This window comes from Vanessa cardui, chromosome 7 (genome assembly GCF_905220365.1).
Source record: "Vanessa cardui chromosome 7, ilVanCard2.1, whole genome shotgun sequence".
NCBI lineage: Eukaryota > Metazoa > Arthropoda > Insecta > Lepidoptera > Nymphalidae > Vanessa > Vanessa cardui.
This window is the reverse complement of record NC_061129.1, coordinates 15237438-15252977: the sequence shown is the minus strand read 5'-3', so window position 1 is coordinate 15252977 and position 15540 is coordinate 15237438. Positions and strand designations below refer to the sequence as shown.

Sequence of the window (15540 nt, the reverse complement as noted above, 5' to 3'; positions counted from 1 at the left end):
TCGGGCATTTTTTTTAACATTCCACTTTGTTTTTCGACGTGAATGCACTTAAATGTTAGCAAGAAAGTTTTAGCAGCCAGTTGTTGCAGAGGACAGACAGCTGGCATCTTTTATTTATTGAACTTGTAAGAGCTTTTTTAATTCGTTTTATAATTTAATTTGTAATTAGGTCAGCTATTTAAGAAATGATAAGTGAACCCTTGAAAGCAGCTAGACTACCAACAATTTATAGAAAAATATTGAATGTGACTAAAGGCAGTGCCTCACTGGAAACATTTTTTTTTATTGTAATAGTTCAGTTCGAATATTACACGAGTGACAGAGAACTAAGCATTACAGTGTACATGCTATAATGAGACATTTTGTAAAAACAGTAAAGAGAAACCTCAGTAGAAACAGCCGTTTCTACTGCAAGAGAATCTTAGATTGTTACACTAATACTCGTCAGTCAGTAAAGCGGTACCATAACGTAATTTTCAAAGTGAAATATTAGTCTCAACATTGCTGGGTAGTGCTGCCAGTGAGGAACAGCCCTAAGATTTGCTCACATTTCGCCTGTCAACGGTCGTGACGGTCAGAGCTCCCGAAACAAAATCCTCGAAACAATTAGAGTACAAAGCTCTGTGAGCCATTTTTAATTATTTGGTGTTATTCTTTTGTTTGAGCTGGATTAAAGACCATTTCGTGACGAAAGTATTGTTATAAGTTTTCTGCAGTTTAAATTTATATTATTAAAAGTATAATTTGTTAGATAGTATATTATATATCATTTGATTGTCTGAAACAAAAATGAATATCGATATTCTATTTCTTTTTTAACTCGAAGTATACGAGTATCGATAGCCCATTAGAGTAAAAAATATAAATCGAATGCGAAGAAAAAGTTGAAATAATTTTCAAACTTCAATTCTCGTTCGAAATAATTTCATCACTTCGACATAGAAAATACATCAGCGAGAAATCGAAAACACAACGGCTTTTTTCACGTGATCATGACAATTTGCAATTTTTGATTGAACACGGAAATGCCTGGAAGCGATCGCTTCAAATTTTCCACAAACAAATGTCAGAGTAATTTTTTTACATTTAAATTAAACAATAGATCTGAAATAAAATAAGCAGGTAGGCAAACTGACATTACATATTTAGAAGTATTTCTATTGTTATATTACTACAAAAAAAAACGAAAAGGTAAGAATATGTAGGTAGTAAAGAGTAGTGTTAAACCTTGGCTTTGAACCATCATCGCATCAATAACTGTTCACGTGAAGGAAAACAGCGTTATCGCATCTAATGTCGATGATACCGGCCACATGTGTGTGTGTGTGTGTGTCAACCACCACCCCACCGTTTGAATGTGGTGCATTGGAGGTGTAGAACAAGCTTCGAATCTTCTCCTTACTGCTTAATTGAATAAAAATATATTTTGATTAAATTTCCAAAGGAATCCTATAAGTTCGTAGGCGTAGGTTATTTTAAACAACAAAGTTATGCCAAGAATTATAATGTGGTGTTTATTTAATGAGATATTTGAGACGAATCTATCCTTCTTAAATTAACACAGTAGGAACTAGTCATAATGATTGTAACCAGCACAATATCAACATGATACGTAGATAGTACGAAGATAGTGGAGCCATCAAACTGCACGTCCACATAATGCTATACAAACACAATGCGGGGTTCCGCAATAACTCTATTACCGTTAATGCGTATCCGACATCCGCGGGTCATTGTTCGCGGCCACTGCGGATGTGCCGCGCTTAGGCCTGCTTCCGGAGCGTCAGGCCTCGTTCGCGCAAGATGGCGCCGAATACCGACGATGAAGCGTTTTTCGTACACATCTATGTATCGATATAGATAGTTTGGAGTCAAAATATTTAATTACTTTTACTATTTTTCTATACATATAATAGAATATCTGTTTGTAATATTTAAATAGCCCGTTATTAGTTAACGCATTTGTATGTACACATTTTTTACAATTTTTGTCTGCCTGTCTGTTTGTTCCGGCTAATCTCTGGAACGGCTGAACCGATTTTATCAGGACTTTCACTGGTAGATAACTGATATATTATGGAGTAGCTTAGGCAACAATATTTTTTTTTTTTGTTAAATTGAAACGCGTACAAAGTCGCGGGCACAACTCGTTGAGTAATATTATTACCATTCGTAAAACGGATGCGATGAAATAACATCGGAATCAGATCCATTATACCGAGAAGCGAAACATTATGAGCATTGCTCGATAGATAGCTTAAGTGAAACCGGAATAGTAATCAAGGGAGATGATTACACAAATATCAGAACATCACGAGGAAGAGATCGTTTCTTAGCGATAACTGCCACTTTTGTATCTCTTATTTTGTCTGGAAATGTTTTGTGTTGGCGTTGAATTAAGCGTTAGTTATTATTGGTATAATTTTTTTTTATTAGCTCTTTGAGACACTGCTTAACCAATAATCTATTAATAGATAAAATAATTAGAGTAAATTTTTATCAACACATTATCAAAAAAGCAGTTTTAGAGTTGAATTTGTAAAATGCAGTTTTTTTTTTTTTTAAATATACGTACATTATAACAAACTATTTAAGCGTTATATATATTTTTTGAATCTGATAGTACTTTTTCCCGCTCTACATTGCACAATGTAACCTTACCTTTTTGCCGCTCTTCCGGCGAGCGGGCATTAGAAATAAATCGTTTGTATGTATTTTTGACGCACAAAAGCCCGAAAAACCTTCCTGTTTTTTACAAAATTAAATTCATTCATGTTTATTTTATATAAATTGTTTCAAAAATCCACGGTGAAAAAACCGAAAAAAATATTGTAACTCGATAAAATAATGCAATGCAGGTAGCGTTAGGTATTTTCATAGTTATGGAAATTTGAGAAACGTCTTTGTATAGTAATATTTATTATTTTATAGTTATGATTTTGTAAACGAAAGTTCAAATGTTTTTTTTGATGAATTGACTAAACTTAAATATGAAACTATTTTGCCTTTGGATATTCATATACATATAACAAGTATAACCAGAAAGAGTAAGTGGACTTTACATGAGATTAAAATTCAGCGGGAGATCATTTATAGTTCAATATAACAAGAACGGAAACGATCACGACATAAAAATCTATCAGAATAAAGCTATAAAAACAGTTATGTCAATTGAATAATTATTATAAAATAGTCCAATGATATTTAGGTACAGTGAGACTACGAGAGACTTATTGCCGTTACTCGTTTAGTGACATATTATATACCTACTAGTTCGTTTTGAATTGATAACAAGCAAAGTTAGTAGCTTTAAAGCGCTTCAGAACAATTTCTATATATTAAATATCCAATTGCTCAAAATATCTAGCGTCGATAACGAGCTACGCGCTGTATCGACTATCGACAATCGACTCGCAGCGAGAACATCCCGAATTATCGTAAACTACTGACCCGACACTCCATACGTGCGTTGTTCCGCCGCGCGCTAAGCTTTCTTGTCAGGCGAATTTGAACCTTATCGAGAGTTAATAGAACAGAAAAACTAGAAAACGTCAAATGCTAGAAGTAAGTATGGGAATTATTTGTTGAATTTATCGAAGGATATGTTTTCAGATCGGCATTGCATAAAGTGGATAACGATTCTGTTAGCAGTAACGTCCTTGACGGTGTTACCTTTAAACGTCGAATTTAGTCATGTGAAGTAATTGGAATTTTGAAATTGGATATTTAAAATATTCAGAGACTTAAAACAACGGATTTACAATACCTGAAGATTTTCACAACATAATAACTTTGAACTGGGCACATTGTAATTTATATTTCTAAATTAAATTGAAATGCAACGTTTAAACTGTAACGCAATTTAATCGAAAGTCTTTATGTTACACCCTCGATGATTGTTTATTACAAATAAAAGTCAATTTTAGCTTCTCCAACCAGTATATATTTACTTCTTACCCATGACAAGTAAAGCAAAAGCTTAAACTAGGTATGGGTACCAATTAGCCCCACGGGTCATACCGAACCTACTATTTTCATACATCTAAATACCCCTTAAGTTATTGAAGGCTTATATTATTAAGTAGCTGTGAAACACGTCAAAACTGTTTCTTCGATGAACTTTGTATTGGTAGTTAATACACATTAACAAAATATGCTAACAATGTACAGTCAGAGTAAGAAAACTTCTTAGTTAGACTAGAGTCTTAAACTCTTAGTACCTTATGAATCTAAACATCGAATTATTGCGACGTCATATGTCATTCTCGATCGGTAAAGCAGATTATCGCTCACACTGAGATACTGCACACGAAAATAGATGTTAAGGTGACGAATCTTTTCTTACCCTGACTGTACATTTAATGCTGAATGCTAAGAAGAATCAACAATACATTTTTTTTGTTGACTGTTCTGTAATTAATACATTATAACGTTCTTCTTTGACAGTTTCTTTAAATTCTCAATGGAAATTATCCAAGAATAAGCAAATGCATGAGAATTTATAGCCTCGAAGTGTGACCGAAAATATTTGCCCACGTATAAAACTTAAAACATAAACGAATACCTATTGAGTTTCTTGGCAATTACAGTGGAATATATATTCTAAAGCTTCATATTTAAGATAATCTCATTAATTATCGATACAAGTTTTCAAAGAATAATGTTTATTTCCTGTTAGAATATTGGTACTGACAAAAACAGATTACATACTAAAAATTGATCAAGCCTATACATTTATAATCTATTCATATGGGTTAGTTTTTCTCGAAACGATAAAACAATTAAATTGTTTTTGCGCACCAATAAACGATAGAGCAAGTTTCAAATATAAACGATGACTTTTTGTATTACACACACATATATTATTTGTATTTCTATAAATTGGGTGACAAGCGAGCAGACCGCACCGTATATGAATATATCAATACATTCTACGAATTGTTATTTGACATCGAAATTGAAATGAAATTGAATGAGCGGGTTGTTCTAGTTCGATCGATAAAGTTACATTCGTATTAGTTTAGTTACATAAGTAGGTATCTACGTACGTATACGCTACTCTTTAATAACATTACGAAGGCACCTTACGATATTGGCTGCAGTACTGCTTGGCCGGTATAATAGCAACGCTGGACTTGAAAATGTTAGTGAGTACGGTGTCTCGTAAAGCATAGAAAGCTATTGATCCTGTAGTGGAGCTCTCATTAATAATTACTTTAAATGATCAGTTTTAATATTAAATTTATTTTTGCTTACGACCTTTTACGTTCAGCAACTATTGTACTCAAAATCGACTATCAAGACGCGAATCAAATTCATGGTCAAATAAATTTAAATTCATAATTGGAATCTTAATAAACGTTTTATAATTGTTAGGAATATTTACCTCAAAGAAGGTTTTATTACTTGAAACGTAGCTATTTGTACGTGTTATGAAGTTAAATTATTTTTCTATAAATAATCTATTAGCATTTTAATAAAGTCTTCAGTAATGGACGTTAAACAATTTCGTAATACAACAATAATTTAAAACTGACACTAGGATTATAAACAAAACTTAAAAATTTTCCATAGTAAACGAAAAATCATTAGTCACGTGTTACAAACAATCATATCCCTGAGATCTTTGAAATAAGGATATTGTCTCATCACGAGATAGACACTCAATGGTTCTTGCGCGGACATAAACAAGACAATAGTAATGAATTTTCATATGCTTATATAACACCTCATGGTCGGTGGGAATGGCAAACATCACGTCTCTTTCGAATATACACAATAAATGTGTATTATTAATTAACTCAAAATAAAATTGTATGTTCTAATTTTCATGAAATGAATAATCTTTGTTTGTTACGATCAAACCATCCTTACAAGTTTATCAGTGAGTATGAGATGTAACGCGGTCGTAAGTGTGAGAAACGTTCGTTCTGCACGAATTGAGGACGAACAAAACTTCGTAACCGACAAACCTACCGAAGTTTCCATAGCGTGAGTAAAGTTTTTGAATTATGTATGTAAATTTTGTTATTCGTTACCAAAGATAATTTGTAATTTTTAACAATTAAATTGAATTTAGTACGACTGTCTTTTTTATCGAATATTATTTTTGTGCAATTTTATAATGATAAGAAGAATATGATAAAATGTGTTTTATATATAAGTCTTTCAATGCCAAAACATTTCCCATTAGGCCATCTTAATGGCCAGATATAAGTCGATGACAAACAAAGTTACACAAATCCGTTTAGTAAGATATCATCTTGTACTGATTCTCTATTCCTGCTGGTATCGCAACATATTCTTCAAAATTAAGCCGAAGGTTCCCTTAACATTGTGTTATTTAAGATTTAAATTTAAATAAAAACATGTTTTGGTAATAAATTCGGAAACAAACTTTTTTTTTTAAATTAAATACTAGATTTAAAGCTTCTTTACTTGTCGTGTTAAGGAGCGTTCCGAATGGAGAGCGTTTCCGTATGGTAATTTGTTCCAAAAGTGAACGGCCGACACGACGTCAGTTAGGTGAAAAACTCTGCCGATGAGAATGGCAAGTTTCTGGGTGAACGTACAAGCGAACTGCTAAGATTTCGATTTACATCATATTTCATTACAAGCACTAATACTAAAGAAAAGTCGTAATCATATCTGTTACGTACTACGCCTCATTAGATGTAGAACGATAAAAATGTACACAGAATGTGTACATTAATGTAATTTTACTAAAATACATGATATTCTTTTATTCCATAGAAAATAAATTCAAGAGCAAAAGTTGCAAAGTTTAGCATAACCCACTTAGCTGCAGTCTTTAAACCAGTTTCCTCGAAGCGAGGCAACGAATGGTGAAATTACGACTTGAAAAAAAACCCTAAAACGGCCAAAGCAATTTGTCTTGAGTGGGTAAAACAGTGAAATATTTGGGAAGTTACGAAACGTATTAAAGTTCGGACTTCACAGATGTGGAGCGGATACCGGGCTAGTTCTCGAGGTGCTGACACTCACTGACTTTTTAATTAATATGAAAAGTTGCGCGGCCATTGTGGCCCTTAAATTTATAAATAGGGTTATAATTAACAGTCTGCGACACCTCAGGATTGCTCAGCCCTGGAGCTACTTTTATAAACAAGAAAATATTACGCTGTACGTTAAGACAATGACTTCGTTATGAAATATATAGAATTTTGCTCTCAATGAATTAAAAGACACATTGAAACTGAAAGCTTATTCCTTTTACACTAATTACGTTACTTGTTTTTTACAATGTCTTGATAATGAGGAAAAATATAAATTTCGTTCCTTTGTTGGTCGTTCAACTCCCAATGTTTTTTATGTAATTATTTATTTCAGTTATAATAGAAAGGCCAGCTGGCTAATGGCCCACCCGATTGTAAATGGTCACCAACAGTTTGCCAGTGCTTTACCAACCTTGGAAACGAAGACGTTATGTGCAGAACTATTTACGAGAAAGTGGTATAATATATGACGATCTACTCACACAAGCTTTTCTAAAAATAATTTCTGCCTGCGGACTTACTTTTTAGATTTTTTTGTTCCAATTACCCGATCATTGAAACAAATAGTTATTATGGATATTTAACTTGTTAAAAAACAGTAGAGATTTACATTTTGTAGAATTTTAATAAAACGTTCAAAAGAGCGCTTCTAATTAGTGTTTTCGTTTGAAAAGCTAAATGAAAAAATAAGGCTTTGTTTACATGAAAATTTCACGTAATTCTAAAAAACGTTGTAGTTAAATTCAAGTTGGCGTAGCAGTAGCGTATGAATTAATTATTGCGCCAAACTTGCAGAAAACGTATAGTTTTCTTGCCTCTGCTGCAGATGTAATAAACATCTAGAAGAATCCAGACTTACTTTGGTTTGCTAATGAATTTTAAAGTTGGCTCTAACAATGTGCAGTTTTTACTTTATTTCTTCGCTATTTACCAGTGAATTGCTACTTTGTTTGATTGAATTCATTTGTGTTCTTGGAAAACTTTTCAAAGACATTAATAAGAAAATTTGACAAAAGTATTTATAATACTTACTACTCATAATGTTAAAATAGGTTTTTCTTTATTTTTAATGCTCAAGATCATATTTAGAGAATATTTATTACTAGAAATAATTTGGAAGTCGAATTATATAACTATTATTTGGAAACCAATTTCAGACAACCAACCAGATCAGACAACGCTCATTTTCAATTATACCTATCGCCATAATATTCGTGACTCATTGCATATCTTTTATGGCATTTGTTAATTAGTTGATACTATAAATCTATGCTCTAATATTTAGTATTTATTTATTCTTCATTTTCTAGTACAATAATTTATTATAATGGGAAATTAATCGAAATGTGAATCAAAATCTCAGTTCCTCATCGGGTCTTCTGACTAGATTCATCGGCTCATATCAAGCCTATTTTCCGTTTAAACACTACTTAATAGAAAGCGTCTACTTGAATTATAATATGATGATAAGTAGCTGCTATCTTCATACATAAACATTTGTATGAAAAAATGATATCATTACTTATCAACAATCTTAGCTTGGGTATTTAATAAGGAGTATTTGTATTACATTAATTTACTGACCTAATCAGGAAACATTCAAACAAAGTATAACTGCAAAAGCGATAACATAATTAGTGATTGCGTGGTACCCTGCCGACCCGATTAACCCTACCACTTGTAAAATACTAGCTCGGTCTACCGTTTCAGACATCCGAGTAGCTTACTTTAATCCATTCGTTACTCGAACCATTTCAAAGCCCAAACGGATGGCATAAGTAAATTGTCTTTCTCCAGGATTTGCTTTTTAACCGAACTTGGAAGTTTGCCAGCTTGACGTATCTGACCTCCATTCCGCAAACCGCCAACACATTAGCTTGGCTTAATGGAACATTATGGATGACTGCACAAAAAAATCTATTATATAAAGCAACATTGTAATCACGGCCATCGTTTTATTCTACCGGTCTAGACGATCAACGTTTTGGTGCAAACATCTTAAGAAATACAACGCGAAAACACCATTATAAATCACGTTAAATTTAGAGCTAATAGTCTGTAGAGATAATGAATGTGAGACTTAACCAATTTGTGACTTTAAAATTGAACAAGCACAAGATAATATCGAGATCAACACCGTCGAATGAAGATAACCTACACGATCCACGCTCGAAGGTCGGGGTAGAATAATATCCAAACCTTATCCTAATATGGTGTTGAGTCAACCTTTTTCAATGTCACAGTAGTGTCTGCATAACATATGTTATACAAACACTTTTTTATACAAGACACTTAGCTTAAGATAAAACTATGTGACGTGATCTGGTGCTTTATTTTTTACGAGAACTTAAAAATTTACACTTATCAAGTTAATTTAACGCAATTAAACTGATTAAGCGCATATGTTTATTGGTTTAATTGTCACAAAGAATTGATAAAGTAAAAATTAAAATTACATGTATTTTTCTGACATTGTATCATAACATTTTTGTTATATGTTACTATAACACCGTTGTAGTGTAATTTGAAATGTCTACAAGAGCAAAAAAAGTTAATGTACCAAATATCTGTAATGTTTCATTGCTTATAATTGCTCTAGCATGAAACTTAAGTGCGCTAAGTGTGCAGCAATATTGTCGTTAACTAACATTTACAAAAGTATATAACAGAAAATCTGTTTCGATAGAGCTTAAAATCAAATTCCGATATAAATACGACTTATTGAGCAAAAATCATAATATTAGCAATAGCGCTAGTAGTTAGTAACAAAATAATTTGTTGCTTGCAAAATTTATTTAATTAACTAATTAATATATATACTAGTTATCACCCTGCTTCCTTCGCCAATTAGGTTTGAGGTATAAACCGACTTCTAAATAAGAAACTCGATTTTAATTTAACTTACACTGTTCGTTAAGTTAAAGTGTACCTAACTTAGATTAAAAATGATCATTACAATACGACTTTTAGTTTTAAAATTCACGGATAAACGAAATTTTACGAAATTTAGCACACGTGTTTGGAAGGCTAAGTGGATCATCATACTCAAATATATTCAATTCTCACAATGTTACATATGTATATACATGTCGCACTGATAACCTTTTTTTATAAAAGTCGGTTAAAAAGGAGCCTATTTAGGGTTGAAGCTTGCTTCATGTCAAATTGAATCAAATTTTGTTCTACGTTTTAGCCGTGAAAACATTACACAGACAGACATACTACTGTCTCATTTATAATAATAGTATAGATTATTACAGTTGTAAGTTACTATTTGAAAGTTTGGGCGAAATTAACAATAATTTGTAATTTACAACTTGAATAATATTCCGCGTTATATTCTCTGAGCTCTCTTTGTCTGACATAAGTAAAGTTACACTAAAGTTTCAACTAAGTGAAAACTTATGCGTTTCGAAGTAATTATCGCTGCAACCCGCGATCACGTACGAACCAAAAACTTATCTTAATGAGATTTGGGGAAACACTAGTTATTCTAATAACGCTACTAGTAGCACGTCATTGTTAGTCGAGATAAAATTGTAATTAACATTTTAGGATAACTTTCTATTGGGAACTAAAATCATTAATTATAATAAAATTAAAGACTATAAGTAAGTCTTATTCTGTTATGTTAGTACGTTTTAAAACTATAAATCTTTCATTAAAGTTAAAGACTATAAGCAAGTCTTATTCTTGTATAGTTATGTTAGTACTTTTTAAAACTATAAATCTTTCTGTAGGAAGCATATCATAATCGTACATAAAACATCCTTCATTTTTAGTCGTTCATTTAATCGAATAATTTTCCCTTTTAACAAAAACTCTTAAAAATATTTACAATATACCAAGCAACAAAAACTGACCTGTATAACGGGATGCCGGCGTCGTCTCTAAACCAGAACACCATGTATACTTTGTCGTTGGCGGCCGTGCCCAGATCGCAGGGGAACTGCGCGACCATCCCCTCCACTGCCTGCACGTCCACTGTGCGCACACCCGCTATAACAATTGAAAGATCACTTTTAATTTTTGATTTTAGTTATTTAATATGATGATATGGTGTGAATTGAAATCCAAAGATTAAGAAAAAAAAATGGTGAAAAAGGACGTAAAAAATGATGCTGAAATAATTAAGAGTAACATTATAAGACTTATATACTATAAACTTTTGTTTTCATATCTTTTTTTTTTTATTTTGAATAACATAAATATACGTTTATTTTCTGTTTTGTATGTGATTTACATCTAAGAGTTTTCCGTCAGATACATTCAAGATTGAAGATACATATTCAAAGGGAAAAAGTAAACTAAACTGTAGTTGACCAAAACTGACCACAAAATGTTTTCACTTTACGACTTACGAAGTCCTTCAGCAGTGAAAGTTGGATTCCCAAATGATACCCTTTGCATTTAAAGTTGGGGCTTAATGTGGGCCACACAAGCAGCAAGTAAGCAGCGGCTCTCGGGGGCAGTAACAATACTAACAATACAATAATATGAATGCCTCGAGGGTCCATTAGTATGCTAACGAGATACGGAAGTCGGAACTCGAGTTCGGAACCGTGAGGGCCTGAATCCTACAACGGTCCGAACGGATCAGTGAAATAGAAATTATAATCAGAACGTCTCGGAACGAATCAAATGCGCCAATTGTCCAGCTTTCAAGTATTTGGCTTTTATAAGCACTTTTGAATCATCATTTAACAACAATTTTAAGTGAAGCTACCACCGGTTCGGAAAGTAAATTCTACAGAGAAGAACCGACAAGAAAATAAGTAGTTATTCTTTTCAACATTTAAAATTACAGTCATGTTAGTGAATGATTAAAATTATGAAACGGCTTTACATATGTGACACGTTTTGGCACTTTTTTATTTTAATTTTAACATTTAAAGTCGTATAAAATAAAAGGCTTGGTTAAAGAGGAAATAAATTAATTGGTTTTATTGTATTTATACATTTAATTCAATCAAATTGCCTCTAAGGTAAATTAAGTTGCTAATATAGTTTATTTTAATGTTTTAGCTCACCTTAGAAAACGATTCGTTTTTATTACTGATAGTAGAATTTTCTTACGATAATGAAGTACGAAGAAGGCAGATACTACTAGTGTTCCATTACCTTAATATCTAAACTATGTTCCTGAATAAGGCTCGAGTGTAAAGGCAGACTCTTTTAAACAATCTACCATAATGTAATGCATATATTTTTCAAATATAGCAGCCAGTTTCACAAATGACCCAACAGCCACTGTTACATAGATACTGTCCTACAGTAATATAAACAGGTCCTTAAACCAACATTGCATCACTAACCATGATATTTAAGATGTCCCCTGTATGTCACTAATTACAATACTGAGCAAGACAAACACACTCTGTAGCAAAGGAAAGCGTTACCGTTTCCCAAAACAATAACTAATGAAAGTCTGTTCTGGAAAAGATCGAATCAATCGAACATACATATCGTAAAATAAAATGAATCCAGCTAATATTGTCATTGCCCTTAATTTACTTGTTAGTAAAACTTTAGGGCCAGGCTTATAAATTTTGGCAAAAGTCCCCTGTATATCATAGAACAAAGTTCGTATTGTTATCGGCAACCTTCGCGAGCATTTGAATATAATAGGATATAACATATTACTGTTAAAGTAACTAAAATATACTAAGCAGGCCATATCCACATCCATGAAAGTTTTAATTTTATATTCCGTCCTAATTTTGTACACATTAGTACTTAATCTTAAGAAATATCTAACAGTGTATATGAACAGGCATGTAATAATATTTAGGCCTTAACCTGGATGGTCACTTGGGCTTCAAAGAGCGCTTCAAAAGCCTGCTGAGACACTGTTTTCTAATCTTAAGGGACGAGAGACATTTCAGTGTCTCTATGCCAGTGACGTATGATATTCAGATGGCCAGAGCGTAGAAACGCACAGATGCAGGAGTCGTCTTTTGTTTCTTGATAGAATGTAAACTTCGGATAAGATTTAATTAATTGCATTAAGGTATTATTATTAATTTAATAGTGTAAGTGAAGATTGTGACAAAAAAAACTTTTAAGTGAAGAATATTTGTTTTTGAACTGAACGATCAATATTATATTGTTAAAACAAGTATATTAAAACAGTTTCCGAATTTCCGAATACATAGTTGTACTTCTCCGATTTCATTAGTGATGTTATCATTAGTCAACCACGTTTCAACATCGCAAACGTTAAACAATCCACTGTAATTAATGACGGAGATTATACATCATTAACCATAGGTTCAGAAACATACTTGAAATTCACTAAAATAATTATAGTATGTGATCGTAGAAACCGAGAAGGTTCAATGGTTAGAAAGAATGCGGGTTCAAGTCCAGACATTGTTCATTTTTCGTGTTAATTTGTACATCGTATATGGTAAAGAAAAAGACTGAAGCAACCTTCAAGTGTTAAGTATCTAATACCTATTGACTTCCAGGTAGAATACATTACATACATATATAATTATATTTAACTAACATGTCTGTATTTTTTAATGTTGAAAAAGAGTAACTAATAAGTTTCTTGCCGGTTCTTCTCGATAGAATCTACTCTCCGAACCGGTTCACTTAATTGTACAATGACGATTCGAGTGCTTGTAAAAGCCTTGAATTAAGTTTATTTTAATGTTTTTTTTTTTTTTTCATCTGTTTCGTGCATTGAAACAGATCATTCTTTTTAGAATTATTTTTAGTAGTAGTATTTAGTATTTTTTTCTTTGACTAACTCCTGTTCCGTAAAATATAATATCAAAACCCACACATTACATCAAACAAAATCCATATTAATCAGATTAACGGTTTTTACTTCAATCCGTAAAAAATAACAAACGAAAATTTCCCTTTACAATATTAGTACGATGCGAACCGAGACAAAAAATGAACGTATTTGATCTCATTCAATTCAAATCCAGTGAGCGCGGTTCACTGTGTGTATATCCCGGAAAGATCAACGAATAGTACGACACAACGTAGACGCAGCATCGGCAAAATTCGTAAAACCGATCACATCAGAACTAATTACGCTATCCCAAATTATCAATATTTATTTCTCATGTGAATATGATCTTTACAATCCTTACCTATAAGGTCATATGACCTAATATATTCGTCAATTTGACATGTCGGTTTGCTTTCTCAGGTTGAATTGACAGGAGAATCTATAACGAAGAATAGCATCGAATGGCGCGATAGGGTGCTATTTCTATTGGCAAAAATCGACTGTAATCGGTTTTATTGAATATGCCGATGCTACATCTAAGTTATATCGTACTATACGTATATATGTTTTGCTATTGGCAATAATGCTTCTTACTTCTGTTTTTTCATTTCTACTTTCATGAATATCATTGTATGTACATGATTCTTACATAATATTTCACTTATACTTCCAATGTTTGTGCGATATGTCAGTTGTGACTCGATTACACCAACGATTAGATCATTGAATAATATTAAGTGGTCCCTTTGAGTGGATATTATACAATCACTTGTTAATCCACAGCAAAACAATGGTGGCTAGTTTAATAAGGAAATGAACTTCTTAGTTTCAATGATAGGCGGCACTTTAACAGTGTAAGAAGTGGTTATTTATTTCTTAAATAAATAGTTCTACGACTCGAAGTCAATATACTGGTGAATAATGGCTGTGTAATTTATCTTGCCATTTCAAAGTATGCAGGGCAAGTGCATTAGTGGATTGCGGCTAATATTATAAAATTTCGAACCCATTGGAAGGTATCGTTGACAATATTTATTTATAAGATATCCACGAGTTATTAGTGTTGTTGTTTTTTAAATTATTTTCTGAGTACACTATAATTTTATCTGATTAATAACTTCTTGTTCCCAGTACTTTGTATTTTGAAACAGGATTTTATGCCAGACGAGTTTTAGAGACATGTGAGACATAATTAGATCGTGATCAGGTACAAATACTTCATCGTCATCAGCTCTTTTTTGTCCATTGCTGCTACTTAGACCTCTCCAAGTGCAATCTCTAGAGATAATTATTATTAAAATAAGTCCAAAATTGTTTTTTGGTTAGTAAAGGATTAAGGGATTCAAATTGTTTGTAAAGGCTTTGTGCTCAACTGTAATAATAAGCCTTATTAATTTTATTTATATAGAAAAAAGATAGAAGAAAAAGCACATAACAATTTTACTATTATATAGAAATTCAAATATAGAAATGAATATACATTTAAAAACTTAAACTGAATAATTTTACTGCTCATATAAATTATTTAAATATAATAAGTTTGACAAAAATATGCTTAATTAACGATCACATATTGATTAGTAATACATAATTACACAACAATAATATGTAATTTAATTTTAATTTAATTTAAAATTCTTTATTGACCAACAACATAAGTTGTGACAAAAGGCGGACTTAATGCCTGAAGGCATTCTCTACCAGTCAACCTTTAGGCCAAACAGAAAGTCATGAAGGCGGTAACAATAAATTTTATAATAAATACGATAGTAA

General features: G+C 32.1%; 1 protein-coding gene across 1 annotated transcript in view; it reads right to left on the bottom strand.

Moving 5' to 3' along the window:
• The window catches only part of LOC124531254 (nephrin), a 410712-nt gene that overhangs the window by 225315 nt on the left and 169857 nt on the right, over positions 1 to 15540 (bottom strand). The window contains exon 3 of the mRNA XM_047105755.1: positions 10880 to 11015. Within this exon, the coding sequence (XP_046961711.1) occupies positions 10880 to 11015 (136 nt within the window). The remainder of the gene's footprint in view (positions 1 to 10879; positions 11016 to 15540) is intronic.